General features: G+C 40.9%; 1 protein-coding gene across 9 annotated transcripts in view; it reads right to left on the reverse strand.

Annotated features, from left to right (window-relative positions):
• PTPRM (protein tyrosine phosphatase receptor type M) overlaps positions 1–17,743 on the reverse strand; it is a 710,086-nt gene that overhangs the window by 100,728 nt on the left and 591,615 nt on the right. For all 9 annotated transcript variants that reach the window (XM_041721685.1, XM_041721677.1, XM_041721656.1 and 6 more), the window contains one exon: positions 2,582–2,669. In XM_041721685.1, coding sequence (XP_041577619.1) covers positions 2,582–2,669 — 88 coding nt within the window. The remainder of the gene's footprint in view (positions 1–2,581; positions 2,670–17,743) is intronic.

The raw sequence follows: 17,743 nt of genomic DNA on the forward strand, positions 1-17,743 counted from the left end.
GTAGAGGAATGAGATTCAACGCTTCTATGGAAAACAGCTACACACCCAATATCCAGAAGGTCAAGGTAGAGACAAGGTGGGTGGGGCTTCTGGAAGCTGAACAGAATTTTATAGGAGAGAATCTACTTGGAATGTCACGGACAGCCTACAGACTTTTCACAGAAAGAAAGCAATCAATGTAGGCCATTCTTGTGTGTGCCTGGAGGGGCCATCCCTCTACCTAGGTCTATAAAAACAAACTTTCCTAAGCAATTAAATTAGAGAAAAATATTTTTTTACATCACAAAAGGATGACTACCTCTTCATGAGATCATAGGCACATTATTTTGTCTCTCTGTGCCTCAATTTGAAAAGGAGAACAGCACACAGTAGAATTAAAATATTTTATATTTGTTTAGGATTTGTGACTTTTCAATGCCTTCCAAAAAAAGACAGCATAAATTTTTATTTCAATGATGTTGGGAGGTAGGTTAGTCCACGCTTATCTTTTGTTCTGTTTCCCTGCCTACTCTATGTTCCAGTGTGCTAGCCCCTGCCCTCCAGCCAGTGGTCCCCTAGGCTAGAACAGGGGACCTGGACTATAATTAAATGTCCTCTGACATCCTGTTCCTCTCAGCACCCATTCTGAGCAAGGGGACAATGAATGGTAATCACACTCTTTGACACTGCCTTCTGTGTGCACAGCAGGGGCCCACATCTGGGATATTACGGGGACTGCAGGTCAAAGGCCACCATCATCTCCTTCCACCTGGCATGGAGGGAGGCCCAGGGCATATTGAGAACTCTCCATTGTACCTTGTGAAACCCCCTTGGAGCTGGCTGCAGTGCTAAGAGAGCTCCTGGAACCCTTTAAGCCATTATGAGAAATCTGGATTCTTCTAAGTGCAAAGCTTTAGCTGCTCCCAGAGAATATGAAGGAACTTGGAAGGATCTATATCGGTCAACCCATTCTTCCCATGACCACTCTCTGGCAGGAAGTCACGTTTCCCCTCCCTAATCTGATGGCTTTGCACATGCAGCTCCAGCCCAGCACTGTGTCATCTCCTGGTACCGGCGTCACAGTGCTCTGTTACCTGCCTGCGTCACCCTGTCCTGAAGGTGAGCACACCATCCCTGTCATCTTGGAATCCTCACTGTGGGCCTGGTGCTGGGTGCTCCGTAAGTGTTGACTGAATCCACTCAGGAGCAACGAAGCCTTAGATCTTAGGGAAGCATCTTCTGCCTAACAGAGACTCTGATATTACCATTCAAAGCACTAAGTAACTGAACAGAAAAAACACTCGAAGCTAGAACTTGTCACCTGCAAAACCAGGGGTGGGGACTTAGGAGCGGTCAGAGGGAGAACAGGGCATGCTCATGTTCAGTGGGGATGGTTCGTTCCTTTTATGTGTAAACCCCACCCCCTCCTTTTTTCACGATAAAACACACTGTTGATCTGCACTGTCCAACAGTGGGAGCCACAAGTCTCAGGTACTATTTAAATTCAAAATAATTATAGTCAAATACAATTTCAATCTCAGTTCATCAGTGGCATCAGCCACATTTCAAGTGCTCATGTGGCAGGTGGCTACTGTTTCAGAGAATGTAGACTCAGAACACTTCTACAATCACCGAAACTTCTATTGGCAGTCTCTGCTGTCCTTCCAAGAAATGTTAACTTGGACAAATAAAATTTCACTGCACTTTCACAATCAATAAAGCTAATACATCGTTCCCTGGACTACCCCAACATTTCCAGTGTGTTCTCTCAACAGCTACATGATGAGCTACAAGCTCTCCAGCTCTATTCCTGCATTGTTGTTTGTTTGTTTGAATTTATGTATCTTCAGAAGTGGTATTAATTCTGTTAGTACCTGTCAGCACCTTGGGGCAGTCCTGTGTGACTTGGAGCAGTTTAGCGCAGGGGATGGATGGCTCCAGCCCTGGGAGAAGGAGGCTCATCAATCTACCATGCGTCTCAGCATTGTTACAGAACATTAATGAGGTTGGGCTCGATTTAAAAACCGTCCAAGGCATTACGGATTGGTAACATTCAGCTTCACAGGAACTGGGAATTTCTGAGATACAATCCTCACTCTTTTGCTAATGAGTGTTGTGATATGGGGACTATCATTTAACTTCTGAGTTTCAGTTTCCTGTCTTTAAAATGGGGCTATTACTGACCTACCTAACCCAAGTGTCTGGAGGATTAATTTGTTAATGCTTGCTGAGAACTCTGAGCTCCTTGCATTAAGGAGTGTTGCACATCATTATTTCTATTCATTCTCATGTAGCAGCTGGGAAACATTAGGACTATTATGTTTACTCCTAAAATGCATTTTCTTTCTCAGCATTTTAGCATTACCTGTGTTACCCAAACCTTAAATCTGAAAGTAAAACTAGCCCCGCAGCAAGACACATTGACGTAGTGGGGGTATTTAGGTAGTTTTCCCTTTCTTTAATATGAGCATAACACCGGCTTTTCCAGAAAGATGAAGGTGGTAATTGCACTGTAAATTCTCACTGTGTGAGGCTGGTGGTCAATCTTAGCAGATGCGAAAAGAAAGTTATACCACAGCACAATTACACTGTCAACACTTACATGCAATGATATTCCCATATCTGTTCTTCATTCTGTTCTCATCTTTCTTGGCGGAGTCCCATGGTGCAGACTGCCCTTCAAAGAAGCTCTGGAAGAAAGAGAAAAGTGACACAAAGAATTACAATTCGGTGCGGTAAACACAGGATCTTAACGATGGAGGATGTTTTTAAGAAATGTACAGCAAAGGTCAAGAAGGGAGAAGGATGTTCACAGGAATGAGAGGATGGATTAAATACCTTGTTTTGCTTTTTGTTTTTCTTTACTTAATATATTACACACACAGATGGGGGCTGAAGAGTGAGCCCACAATTTATCATACAATCCATTAAAATGGTGGTGTTCATGCTATCCTACTTTAATTTAATACAGAAAAAATTAACATGTCTCTCAATTTCTTAATTATATTGCCATTTTTCAATATTCTCTTAAGAGATACAAAGATACTGTTTTTTCCTCACAACCGCTAACCAAAAGAATGTTATTTTTGGTTAAAACTGTGAAGGTGGGGGAAACTATGACTTCATGCCTTCAAGGCTCAAATCCTGTAATAACTTCTGCCAGAGTTTTCTCTTCATTTCTAATGGAGCTTAGATGTCCATTTATTTAAGGATTTGGCGTTATTATGCCCAGGATCTTTAATCTTCATGTTATTAGTCAGATATATATTTTTTCTGTTTCAGTTAAAATGAAAATGTCCTTTGGTATCAGTTGACAAGTGAAAAAAAATCTGGGACTTTTATTTCCACTTTAGTTCACATTCCCTTCTATCCTTGTGTAGCCAAGCATATAAAAGGCAACAGGAAGAAGGATGGAAGCAAGAAGCAGTTAGTCAAACTGATTTCTTGTCTTTGCCACAGCTACTCTTATACTTCTTGGTATCAACTGGGAAAGAAGAGAGGAAGAGAAAGAAAACATAAAGGTAGAGCTGATGAAGAGAGCACCATTCTGAGATGCTTCAGGGCCAGAGAACATGGTGGTAGGAACTCACACCCTCAAACACACCCAGAATGGCATTTCAAATTCTTTTCTAACCGAAGCTCCCAATTCCTGTCTCTCTTGGAGTGTTGGGCCATCTTGGCCATTTCCGACCATTACTGATATTCAGTGATTAGTCTGAGGTTTAACAGAACCTATTTATTATCCCTTTTCTATGGGTCCAGTTTGGCCTATTAGTTAAACCTCACAGCTGCTGCAGCAGTGAGTACAGCATCTGTTTACAGACTCCACAAGGGAGCATCCCCTGCTGGCATGCTGCACAGACCTGACCACGCTGTGGATGGTGCTCGGCTCATTTCAGTGTCTCTGCCACCAGTCCCTGAGACTCTACAGGGACTATAGAGGACTGTGTGCTTGTCACTGTTGTTTGTGCAGAGCCTATGCCTCATGGGAGGAATCCAGTAATTAGTTATTACGTGAATGAGCCATCACGGTGTTTGGTGATGGTCTCAAAATGAAGCTTTACTTGTACAGCTCAAGTGTGCAAGGGGCTCAAATACCTGGACAATCTGCCTATTACAGTTTGTGAAGTCCATGCCTTTTCCATGATCTGATGTGTGTTGATCCTGCTGTTACTGTATAGGGATAGCTCAGTGCCCATTGGAGAGTGGCTGGAAGAGAACCCTGTCCCAGCACCAGTCCCTTCATGCAAGAAAGCAGGAGGACCTCCCATTTTATGACATACGAGAGCAAAAAAATAACACTGTGACCAGAAGTGTTACGGTTTTAAATGGCCTGTCTTAATTTAAGGTACCCGAGTCACAATCATCCTTGACACCTAATTACCATAATAGTTTGTGCATTATATTTATCATTTCTAAAAAATGTGGTGGCAGACCAAGATCAGATGTACTATATATCTACAGTTCTATTAATAGAGTCACACCACATATTGGTAATTGAAGGGTAAATACTGCACGATGCAGGGCAAATATAAGGAAAAACATTTCCAGGTTATTAATAAATTAAGTCAACAGAAATACTAGCAGTAAAAATCACTAGTTAATTCCCTCAAGAACAAGACCATCATATGATGAAGGATTTATTCAGACATGTAACTTCTATTCTGTTATGAAATATGCATTTAAAAATAGCTTCAGGGCTTTTAGAGTCATACTCTTTTTCTGAATAGTGTCTTTGTTACTCTATAAATGACAATTATTTTACAGTTGAGTAATAACTTTTATCTGACTGCCCTCATAACAATTTAATTCCACTTTGAGTGTGTCGTGATGTAATTGCCAATTTCAATTCCCTCTGCCTTTTCTACCCATCTAAAGGTTTCCAGGTTTTGTTTTTTGTAGGAAGACGAAGAAGGGAATAGCCTCTGTGGGGGACCTTTAAGTCTTCTAAGAGAATCTATGGCCCTTGGTGAGCATGATCACAGGGCACATGTGTATGTGTGCACACACACGCTCATGTGCGTGTGTGTGTCTGTGTGTGCATGGGTATGTGTGTGAGAAAGAGGAGTATCAACAGTAGACTAGGGGGAGAGGCACTGGTACAACTAGTAAAGATAATGCTCCCAGGTCACCTGAGGCAAAGCCACATGAATCTCTTCCCTTCCTGAGAAGATGCTCTCCTATGGAGATGGTATGCACATCACAGCTGTTTCTTAGCATTTATGACAACCTCAGGTCTTCCAATACGATAGCCCTTGTTTTGACTTATTTTTATTTATTTAAAATGTTTATTTATTTTTAAAGATCTGTTGATTTATTTTTAGAGAGAGAGAGAGGCTCCAGCAGACATCCTGCTGAGTGTGGAGCCTGACCCAGGGCTCTATCTCATGACCCTGGGATCATGACCTGAGTCAGAACCAAGAGTTGGACACTCAACCTACTGAGACCCCCAGATGTTCCATGATAGCCCTTGCTTTTACAAACAGTTATTTTAATCTCATTGTTTCCATGTAACTGGTGACCAGGAAACAGACAGAAACCAACGATGAAACAATAATGATCCCCTGTCACTGAGCTCAGGCACTGTAGCTCATGGCATGTTTTCAAAGGTGGGGCCCAAGCACTATCCGACTCCAAACACTTGCTGCAGTGCACTTACTAAGTGCTTTCTGAATGAACAAGTCCACTGTCTCAACTAAAGCTCATGAGATTGGTCGGTCCGGCATGGAGGGATGCCTCCCTGCTCTAAAAGCAGAGGGACATGAGATGTAGAGAGAATGCAACCAACTCCTAACACCTGGGCCTGGGTCAGACCTCAATGTTTTTTTGACTCTTGATCCACTTCTGTACTACACCTCCCCTGACCAAGACTTTCAAGGAGAAACAGTGTTAAACCTACTTAAATAGACGGGGCCAACAATTGCTTTCCACACCTGATCACATCTCCTTGTCTCTAAATGAAGGATTACAACAAGAGAATATAAAAGATGTCAAGTAAACTTCATTTAACTGTTAATTACTTTTACAAAACAGGAAATTTTCTTATCTCATAGGATAACGTGATCGTGGCAGGGAAGCATTAGCTGGAGAGCAGAAGTGGGAGGGTATCCTTGCCATAATCCTCCCCAATTCCCTATCCAGGAATTATGTGAATTACTTTTAAGTGGCAGATTGTATTTTTTCTTAAAAGCAAAACAAAACATAACAAAAAGAGTTGCTCCAAGGAAAAGATGAAATGACGAGTACCATCCATAGTTACCTGACTCCCTATGGACATTGTGACCAGGTCTTGCATTTTCTGGAACAATTCTGCTTCTAATATATAGCCAACTCCTCATGAATACATTTGCAATTATTAGAAACACATGTCCTTATCTTTGGCTTGGAAAATACGTAATGTACCTATGCGGAGCACAGAGAGAGGAAAAAAGAGCTTTCTAGACTGACTAATTTGGCTTTTGTTTCCTTTTGTTATGGTGATTATTATTATTTTCTATTATGGACCCAGTTTTAAATATTAGAGCTTTTTGTCAGCATACATTATCTGTTTAAATTTCTAGTTAGAAAATAAAATTTTATCTATAGCCCTAGAGCCATTGGGAATTCCCAGAAACTGTGACATGTTACATTGGCCTGCCACACTGTGAGCCCCTCCTTTCCTGGTTTAGGAATTCTAAGCAAGAATAATCACCAAGGCAGGAAGGCAGTTCATTGAGGCTATCTGGTCCACAGGGAGGCCTGGCACAGCTGTGTGACTCCAGAGGCAGCAGATATACTTGCTTCCTGTACTCCTCATTATCCCAAGAGACTGAGACTTTCTGACTATCTGTCACCCACTTCTCTCTCTTTCTTTCCTTTTTGGAAGACTACGAGATGGACAGATGATCACTGATAAGCCCATCAGTGAAACATATCTGACGAAAATTAAGTAATTTGACTATGCAATCATTCTATTATGTCCTATTTCACATAACTTTTGGCTTTTAAGTATTTTTTTCTTTTTCCAGTTTTACTGAGATATACTTGATATACAGCATTATGTAAGTTTAAGGAGTACAGCATAATGGTTTGAATTACATATCTTGTGAAATGATTACTGATGCAAGTTTAGTTAGCATCCATCAACTCATATAGGTACTTAAATATTTTTTAATAAATTAAGAAAATCAACACACATTTTATGTGCCTTTCTTCTGTGGATTTTCTTCTTTGGACAAGGTTCTTTAGCTATCTTTTTTTTTTTTTTTTTTTAATCTTCAAGAAGGTCAAAAGTTTTACGTGGCCTTTAAAAATTATATAAATTGCCTGAATGTTTTAAGAAGAATTCTACTCTGAACCAATTTTTTGGCACGTGAGTAATCACTATATACTTTATGTGGTACCTAGAGAAGGGCTGTTTCTATCAGATTTTTTTAAAGTAAAGCCCATGAAGTTTTGAATTCTCTTAGTGCTGAGAAAATAGAACTCTGGTCCCTTACAAACATAGTGGTCTGAAGGGGCACCTGCATCCCAATGTTCATATATGCAATGTCCACAATAACCAAACTGTGGAAGGAGCCCAGATGTCCATCGACAGATGAATGAATAAAAAAGATGTGGTACATATGTACAATGGAATATTACTCAGCCATCAAAAAATGAAATCTTGCCATTTGCAAAGACATGGATGGAACTAGAAGATATTATGCTAAGCAAAATAAGTCAATCAGAGAAAGACAATTATCATGTGATTTCACTCATAGGTGGAATTAAAAAAATTTTTTTTAAAGATTAATTTATTTATTCATGATAGAGAGAGAGAGAGAGAGAGAGAGAGAGGCAGAGACACAAGCAGAGGGAGAAGCAGGCTCCACGCAGGGAGCCCGACACGGGACTCGATCCCGGGACTCCAGGATCGCGTCCCAGGCCAAAGGCAGGTGCCAAACCAGCTGAGCCACCCAGAGATCCCCTATAGATGGAATTTAAGAAACAAAACCGAGGATCATAGGAAGTGAGGGAAAAATAAAATAAGAGGAAATCAGAGAGGGAGACAAATCATAAAGACTACTAATTACAGGAAACAAACTGAGGGCTACAGGGGTAACTCGTGATGGGCATTAAAGAGGGCATGTGATGGAATGAGAACTGGGTGTTATATGCAATTGATAAATCCCTGAACTCTACCTCTGAAATTAGTAATACATTATAGGTTTAAAAAAAAAGAAGAACTCTGATCCTTGAAGGAACCAGAGGATTCCTAAGCACACGTCAATGTCTGGCATCTGTTTGGGGGTTCTCTGCTAACTGTCCCTCACGTTTCCCTGAAATGTTTGTCTGAGACAAACCCTTATAGTCAAGTTGAAGTACAACCTTTAACTCATTCATCTCTCATCTTATAGTTTCTGCTTGATGGTTATAAGCAGATTGGCTAAAATCAAGTTCAAGCAAAGCACAAGCATGCTTTTGCAAAAGAGGTCCAATGAGAGATAAAGTGATGGGCAAGGGAAGAAGAACACAGCTAAAATCATCCTGTAGCAACCAATGACTTCCTATCCTTTGGGCAGCCACATAAGGACAAGCTTGGGAGACAGACAATGACAGCCCATGCTCCCAGGACACTTTCTATAAGAGGAATTTAAAATACAATATGGACATTTAGGCAATATTTAATGCTTAGTGTGGATTTTTAATATGCAGATACAATTTAACATGCCAATGCTGGACTTTTTATTATGAAAAAACACTTTATGTATTTTGGGGATTTAAGTTAATGGTCTCACTGCGCCTTCTGTTAGAATTTTCATAAATATACTTATGCTTTGACTCTACTTAAAAGGTAATTAAAGTGTTTCCTCAGACTACTTTAGCTCATATATACTGAGAAAAGGCAGCAAACCTGGGAACCACTCTGAAAGAGTAATAAGTCTCGGAAACAATAAAAATGAAACCAGGCAAGCTCCAGTGAATACCAATGACTTTTCCACTTTAAGATGCTGGGCTCTCCATGGGCGCAGAGCAGAAGGAAATTGAACATCCCACATATAGTCATTTTTTTCTGAATGGGAAACATGTTTTTGTGATCCAATAACCTCCTTCCCTAGCCCACACACCACTATCATTTTCCACGGGATATAATTATCCATCTTGGTTGCCCACCTTGAGAGAACGTTACTCCAAAATGATGCAGTCTGTTACAAATGCCACAGCTCCTAGATATTAAAAAGGAGAGAAAAAAAATCCTATTCAACAGAAAAGCTGCCAGGAAGAAAAGGATTCAGGTCAAGGCTGTACATAATGTACAGGATGTTTTCAGGCAGTGCAGGGTCAAAGTTTTTTTAGAAGCTTCTGAAATAGAATTTTTCCTCCCTTTCTCGTATGAATAAAACTGGGTACATAAGATGATTGAAGCCATCACCCTGAAAGACAGAAGATGAACTCGCTGGGGCATTGCAAAGTCTCTGAACTTTCTTTGTTTTCTGCACATACTTCTTCTGGTTCTTCCAGGCATTGCATTTTATTAGGGCCATATAAACTATTTATTGCTATTGTACTAAGGCAGCTGAAGACACCTAAAATTGCCTGATGGGCCCCAGAATGGAGTGCTGATGGGAAGGTGGCCCGAAGATCTGCCCCCCATGGTCTTTGGTGACTTTCATTAGCCAGTGTCCTGGACAGAGGCAGCCAGAGGGAGCGTGTGACACTTTACGGGAAAAAGATGTGGGGGGCAGGGCAGAAGAAGCCAGAATCCAGATGCACAGACTGTGTCTAAACCGACTGAAATCTAAATATGAACATTTCTTGGTATTTTTAAAGAAGGCTGCTAATCGATCTCAGTACTTCCAATGGCCATGTTTTACTAAAACTTTGTCCAATTCCCAATTTTGCAGAATTTTTCTATTTTGCAGGATGATCCAGGCGTGTGATGATCCTGCCAATAGTCATATTGTATTTATTTACCTCACATCTCTTTCTCTTTTGATAACAGAATTGAGGTATGCAGCCTGAAAATATTATATGATATGTTTTCATGCCCAGAAACAACCTCCCTGCCCCTCTGACATTTGGTTGGGTTTTAGAGCATGTTTTTCATTCTGCTGAATATTGCTCTGAATGAGTGACTTTTCACAGTCATATACTTCCTGTTGAAAAATATATGCTTATGGGGTTTTTGAAGATCTCTCAAGTAAGTCTTCATATTCCTATTGCATAGATGAAGGAATTTAGGATCAAAGGCATGATGTGGCTTGCCTGAGATCAGGTAATCGGTAAACAGAAACTAGGGCCTGGATGCCAGACCATCTTTTGAGCTCTGGGCTGCTCCCTCATGGCCACAATGCTGGCGGAGAACACGTGGCTCTGTGCCCACTGCGTTGCCCCGTGCACTCAGCTTTCTGAAGTCACTCTGGCTGTGGGTCATAAGCCATCAAGCATTTCTAGTTTCCACTTTTTTATGGAAGAAGTTCATTCGATTACACACAGCTCCATCCTATCTGCACAGTGAGTTCCCAGGAATGTGAAGCTGTGCACACTCTGGAGGGACCCTCAATCTACCTGCTTTTCTTTCAATGTGCCCAATTTCAAAGTTCCCTTTCTTTCCACCTTCAGAATACTGCAGTAGTAAGCTCCCACTAATGATGTGACACATCTCTCTAGTGCACTGAAGCAGAAAAAAAATCTGAAAACCACTGATCAAGTGGCCAGAAAGACAAATACTCTTCAGCTGAGTGATGGAGGAAAAGTGGTAAAAATGGTAACTGGGCAGTACTGGCTGTTTCTGAACATTCATTCCATGGATGGGTCCAATATCCCATAGTGCTATAGAGACTGGCACATAGTCAGGTGGTTTTAAAAGGGGGGCTATTTTGGCTAAGAGACACATGAAAAAATGCTCAGAGTCACTCATCATCAGGGAAATACAAATCTATACCACCTCATACCAGTCGGAATGGCTAAATCAACAATTCAGAAAACAGATGTTAGCAGAATTATGGAGAAAGAGGAACCCTCTTGCACTGCAGGTGGGAATGCAAACTGGTGCAGCCACTCTGGAAAACAGTATGGAGTTTCCACAAAGAGTTAAAAATAGAATTACCCTATGACCCAGCACTTACACTACCAGGTGTCTATCCAAAGGATGCAAAAGTGCTGATTCGAAGAGGCACATGCACCCCAATATTTATAGCAGCGTTATCAGCAATAGCCCAATTACAGAAAAAGCTCAAATGTCCATCAACTGAAGCCTGGATAAGGAAGATGTGATATATGCAAACAGTGGAATATTACTCAGCCATCAAAAAGCATGAAATCTTGCTATCTGCAGCAATGTGGATGGAACTGGTGTGTATTATGCTGAGCAAAATAAGTCAGTTGGAGAAAGACAAATATCATATGATTTCACTCATGTGGAATTTAAGAAACAAAACAGATGAACATAGTTCAGGAAGGGAAGGAAAAATAAAATAAGATAAAAGGGAGGCTATTCTGATGTATTTAGGGCGAATTCCGGTCTTGCATTGATTTTAAGAGGCAGAGTGTAGCTGCTCAGGGATATTCAACCCTTTATGGCCTGCATCCCTTTTCTCTTTGTTCCCTGGAAGAGCACTTAATGACAAAGGTCTGCATTCTCAGCAGGGCCCAGACACCTTTCCCGCATGTCAGTTGCCTCCTCAGGGACAGATGCCTGTTCTACACACATGATGAAGCTCTTACCCACTGATACTGCAGAGAGTGTTCAGAGTTTTGGGGAGTCTCTGGTTCCCTGGCACTTGTGCCTTAAGCTGACCGTGAGAAGACATTCCTTAGTTTGAAACTCCAAGGCTGCTTCTGCAGGTGAATTTTCTAGATGGTCCTGATAGGGCCTATGCTGTGCACATGCAGTGGAGACTGGCATGACAGGAGGGCTGTACCATAAGGGGTTCATAACACTGTTTATTCCAGTATCTAAAACTTGGTCAAAGTTTACTTCTTTTGGGCATTGCCTATTTCTTGACCATGGGGGAGATCATGAGATTAATCAATTTTGCAAAGACTCTGGAACTGGGACTTGGCCCTGTCCTCACAGCAGTGCCCCAGCAAGTCCGAGGATGCCACAGTCATTGGGTGGGTTATCAAAAGAGCGATGCCAGTGAGTGCCCTTCACAAACAACACCAACAAGAGGACAGCTTTATTTTAAAAGCAGGTGAAAGCATCTGATTCAACTGCTTCATAGTTTCTTTAAATCACTCTAGGTTTGAGTCCTTCCTCCAGGATTGCCACCCATAGTCCAGAGAGAGCAATTTTCATTTCCTCTCTGATGCAGATCTTGCCAGGGTTTGAGATGTTAATACTTCTCCAGAGCTGTAATTTCCTCTGCACCTGCCTTGAAAGAATGATTTGTCAGGGAGCCTGGTCTAAAAGCACCCTGATCTTCGGAGATGAGCAAGAGTCCCTTTTGGGAAAAAGGAATCTTTAAAACATCTAGAGAACAAATAGATGCTTTTTTAGTCATATAGCTGCTCCTTTGTTTCTGAGATAGAAAAGTTGAGTTCTATTTATCTCTTGCCTGTATTATTGCAGCAGTAAGTTCCTATCTGGGTGCTTCACCACTGACCTGTTTATACATTTCTTCCAGAGTGAGTTTTTAAAAACACACCTGGGCACCTGGCACTCTCCTATGTGAATACCCAGCCAGGCCTCCCTACTGACAGCATAGCAGTCACAAGGGGGAGACACTGTGTGTGCAACACATCTAGTGCACAGTAAGTGCTCAATCAGAGCACTAGCTGCTACTGCCCAGGTTCTGATATTAAAGCTTCAGGCTTTGATGACAATAAATTCTTACTGACTTTGCTGCCATTTTTGTTACTGTCACCCTGACAATAATCCTTTCTATTTTTTTCCCCTCTAGTGGGTCTATATTTTTCCTCCACTGATTCTATAATGTGCACAGAAGTGGGGCGATTATTGCTTTGTTCTTGCTCCCTGTCTTAAAAAAAAGCCAAACATCTTTCCCATGGAGTTTCTTGGAAAGCTGTGAGTTTTAAAATGTGCTCACCTCAGAAATCACAGCACATAGACTCCATCAAATGTGACTAAAAATCCAAGGATACATTTTTAGACATGACAGGCTTGGAAATGAATAAGCGTAGCAGAAAAAAGAAATTTTAATGAGACGTTTGTGGCTCTCTTTTGACATCTATTAATTTATAAAATCTATCAGCACAATTCCCAGGCTCTTCCTGCAGTATCTAAAGTCATGAAGATTAAAGATAAAAAATTTAGAAGGGAGGATTTAGAAATTTGGAAATCAAGGTTAGAACTAACTTTTCAAATATTTTAGGGAAGAATAATTGCATTTCAATTTGCACTGTCAAAAGTTCAATTTCTACTCTTAAAAGCAAACATTTTTATGGAAAATTATAGCCCATTATGAAATTAGAGTCCTAGCTGTTTTCCTTTATTGGCTGATGTTTCACCAAACACCATTTGTTTTTATTTTTTATTTTTTATTTTTTTACTTTTTTAAAAAAATTTAAATTCTCTTTGACAACATATAGTAAATAAGTCAATCGTCAAACATCATTTCTTATTGAAGACTGGAGACACCATCACTTTAGAGGTCCACAGACTACTTCTTGTGAGGCAAGTCTTTGCTTTCAGCCCTAGACTACTATGGGTAGGAGGAAAAGATTCCAAACAAAGTTTAAAACAATGACCCTTGCCAGGCACAGAACGGAAATCCTGGCATGGCAGAAATTTCTACAAGTTCCTGACCACCACTCCTCATCCCCTGCCCTGAGTGACAGAGCCACTCAGAGCCTCCATGGGGAATCCTGAAAGAACTACTTCATCACTCAAAACAGATAGAATGAGATAGAATGTTATTGGTTACAACTGTCTTACCACAGACCTTGGGTGGGATGCTTTGTTTATCTGAATGTACTCCGGACTAACTAATCATCTCATGAAGTTGCAAGTGGGTGAAGGGAAAGATGAAACAAGAATCTGGAAGGGAAGCGATGCTGGGGGAGGAACCAGCCACAATCTGCAAGTTCTTAGCAATCTGTGTCTCTGTGTACCACCTTCACTGCTTCCTTCACCCCATCCGTCTTTCCTCTAATTTATTTAAGGATTTAAATTTAATGCTTGTACATTTAATACATTTATTTGGAAATTAAACTTCCTATCATTACGGCAAATGGAAAAAACCAAGACACTTGAAGCAGGTAAAGATAATAGAAGTAAGTAATGAAAACAAAACAAGTGGTGTTAATTCCAGCCTGGCAATACTGCTCAGATGTGTTCTGAGTCTTCTTTGGGTGAGAGATGCAGAAGACATGCTAGGCCCAAATCAAAGCTCACTGATGAATCAGGACCAAAGAAGATGAGATGATGCAGAAGACATGCTAACCCCAAATCAAAGCTCACTGATGAATCAGGACCAAAGAAGATGAGATGATGCAGAAGACATGCTAGCCCCAAATCAAAGCTCACTGATGAATCAGGACCAAAGACCGAACTGGACAGGTAATCACTTGCCCACCCTATAATTCGGTGCTGTAAAGTAGGCCTCCTAGAAAGTCACATTGTACATCATTGGCTGTTTGCATCTCAGGCTTGGGGAGAACTCTGAACTGACCAGCAATCCTGGTGCACCACACAGGAAACAGAAGAGGAGAGAGCATGGGATCTAGGACAAGAAGACGGGTTGAAATCCCAGCTCTGACTGATACCTAATGTGACCACAGGTTAGCTACTGAATTTGATTTTTAATTTACACAATAGGAATATTCTAACAGTTTAAATTATTTAACAGGATGGGTTTTAATATTAAAACCAATGGATTTCGGTTAAAAGAACATGTAAGGAGCTCATGCATATAAAGTGCCGTACAACTGTCATGTTATCAGTATAATGCATGTAACTTGTAGAACTTTCACAGAAATGCACAGGGCACCAGAGCATGGTCGGCTGTCTCTAACCTGACCATGAGCCCCACTGGGGAAGACTGAGTCTCTACACATCCTCAGCACTGAGCATCTCTCCACCAGGTAGGGGCAGCTGCCTAATTATTAATGAATCAAAGGTGACAATGACAAATTGGAAGAGTCCTACATCATTAATTTGAGTTTAATTATTTTTGAGGCTGGTTCTTTAAAAAGTTTTTTAAAAATTATATGCTCGTATCTAATTTTAAATAAATCACCATCATGATTGTGGGACCCAGGAAATTTAACAAAATCCCCTACCCCTGGACAAGCAGAGCAGGACTGAGTATTTTGTGCTGCACCCACCTTGTGCTGACCTGCTTATTGCTTAGGGCACTACCCCACCCTAGTCAAGCCCAGGGCACACCCTACCCGGAAATCCCGGCTCAGTGATAGGCCAGTTCAAATGGATACTTTAGGGTAAAATGTAATTCAATCGGCCACCTGCGAGTGGACCAGCATGACTGTGCAACTTTCTGCGTATCCCATTGGCCACTGGCCCCCGCACAACAATGATTAAGAGTAATACTGAGAAGGCACAGTTCACCTGGAGGGCACTGCACTCAGAATTCTGAAAAATTCCTCTAATGTTTTATACCATAGTTTTTGTTGTTGTTGCTTTTAAGAATCACAATCTGCTGAGAGGACAACAATTAGTGTAAGTGAATCAAGGTCAGATGCTAAAAGAAAGTAGCCAAAAGTTGTATTTACAATCTGCTGACACTTGAAAAAAATGAAGAGTTGGCCCTAATTCAAGGAACCAGATATTAGATTAAAACCTTGGGGGCACATAGTTCAATTTTTTTATTTAGGCCTATAAGGTTTGAGATTGAACTGAGAATAATATGCTTCCTGAATTAGAAGTACTGCCTTCAAATATTTTAGAGAAGGCAAGAGGGTCGAAAGTAAATAAAAGTAAATTTGAGGGTCAGTTTTGAAATGCAAACAACAAAGATCTAATGCCCTTGGAGGACCTCTTTCCAGCTCCATCATAAAACAGAACTTTCACACAGTATCCAGAGACTGTTGATTCAGCAAAGAAAATTCCTGAAAGGGGATCTGAATTTTTGCCAAGATGTGGAATAAAGAAGACTCTTCGGCTCAAAAGATTTTGATCACGTAAGAATTCTAATGAAATCACAATAAACTATCAATTCCATAGTATCAATAAGAACAACAGATAATAGTAGGAATAGACCAGATGACATTAATAATAGCATAAGACAACAAGTGCAGCATACTTGCTACGTTCTAAATACTATTGTAGGTGCTTTACCCAGAGCCTCTCATGCATTATTATTATTATCCATAATAATATCACTCTTCCTTAAAACATTGCTGATTTCTTGGATTATGGCTCAGCCAAACTCCCTAATCAACCCAAAGTGGTTCTAGCCTTGCCGCCCAGGCCTCAGTTACCCTAGCCATGCTGAGAGTGCTCAATGCTACAAATGGCTAGTGGCCACGGAGTGCTGACCTTCTAGGAGGGGCCGTGCTCCATTGATGCGGCAGTCATGACTGCAATCCCTGCAGCACACATCCGACTGTGGGCGAGAAGGACAGAGCAGTTCTAGGGGCAGATGGGAGAATGAAGAAAATCTTTGTGGCTCTGCAGGATATGCAAGAGCCCAAGGTTGTACTAATGAATGACAGGAAAGGCTGAGGAAGGAATAAGAGAAGCAAAGAAGCTCAGCTAACTTAATAGGAAGATATTGAAAGTAACATTACTGTAGGTCCAAGATAAGGGCATATTAACAGTTGTTGTCATTTCCAACGTTCCGATTCTGGGGGACACGCTGTTGCTCTGGGCGGGGGGCTTGCTCTCCTTGCCTTGCCTTGAAAAGTTGATGAGCTGTCACTCAGCTCAAACCTACTCCTTTGAAGGATTTTCTTCTCAGACTTCAATGATGTTCATTTTTTTCCCTCCAAAATTCTATTGCATCTATTAGTAGGTGCTATTTAAGTTTTATTTATAGATTTGATATGTAATGTTTTGTTGCCACAGTTAGATTATGTGTTGCCTGAAGAGAGGGTCTATGTCCTCACTTTTAACCCACATAGCATAGAGCTGGGTACAAAGCAGGGGGCTGTAGGACGCTGGTTGCAGGGTTTCCTTAATGACTACTATAGCCAATGAGCATGGCACTTACAGATGTAGAAGGTCAGTGGTTCTGTGATGATAGAAATGTACTACGTTTGTGCTATTCAGTACAAGGACCACCAGCCACTTATGGTTATTGAGCACTTGCAATGAGGCCAGGGTGCCTGAGGAAATGAATTTTAAATTAAACTTAATTTAATTTAGATTTAAATAGCTACATGTGGCTAGTAGTTACCATACTGGACAGCTCAAGTGATAGGGATCGATGGGGTTGATGGCCAGTACTTGCCAGATGATTCCCTGGTCCAACCTCTCAGGGAAATCTCCTCGGATTGGTCTCACATTTCAAGATCTCTCAAATTTCCTGAATAAGAAATGTGAAGCCCTAATTCCCAGCACTTCTGAGTGTGACTATATTTGGAGGCAGGGCCATTAAAGAGGTAGTTATTTTATTTATTTGTTTGTTTAAATTCTAGTTAGTTGACATACAGTTCTCTTTTGGTTTCAGGAGTAGAGTAGTGGTTCATCATTTACATTTAACACCCAGTGCTCATTATCATCAAGCATCATTAAGTGCTCCTTAATGCCCATCATCCGTCTATCTAGCCCATCCCCCCATCTCCCTCTATCAACCCTCAGTTTGTTCTCTATAGTGAAAAGTCATGATTTGTTTCCCTCTCTTTCTTTTCTCCCTCTCCCTAATGTTCATCCATTTTG

Source organism: Vulpes lagopus, chromosome 1 (assembly GCF_018345385.1).
Source record: "Vulpes lagopus strain Blue_001 chromosome 1, ASM1834538v1, whole genome shotgun sequence".
NCBI classification, from domain to species: Eukaryota; Metazoa; Chordata; class Mammalia; order Carnivora; family Canidae; genus Vulpes; species Vulpes lagopus.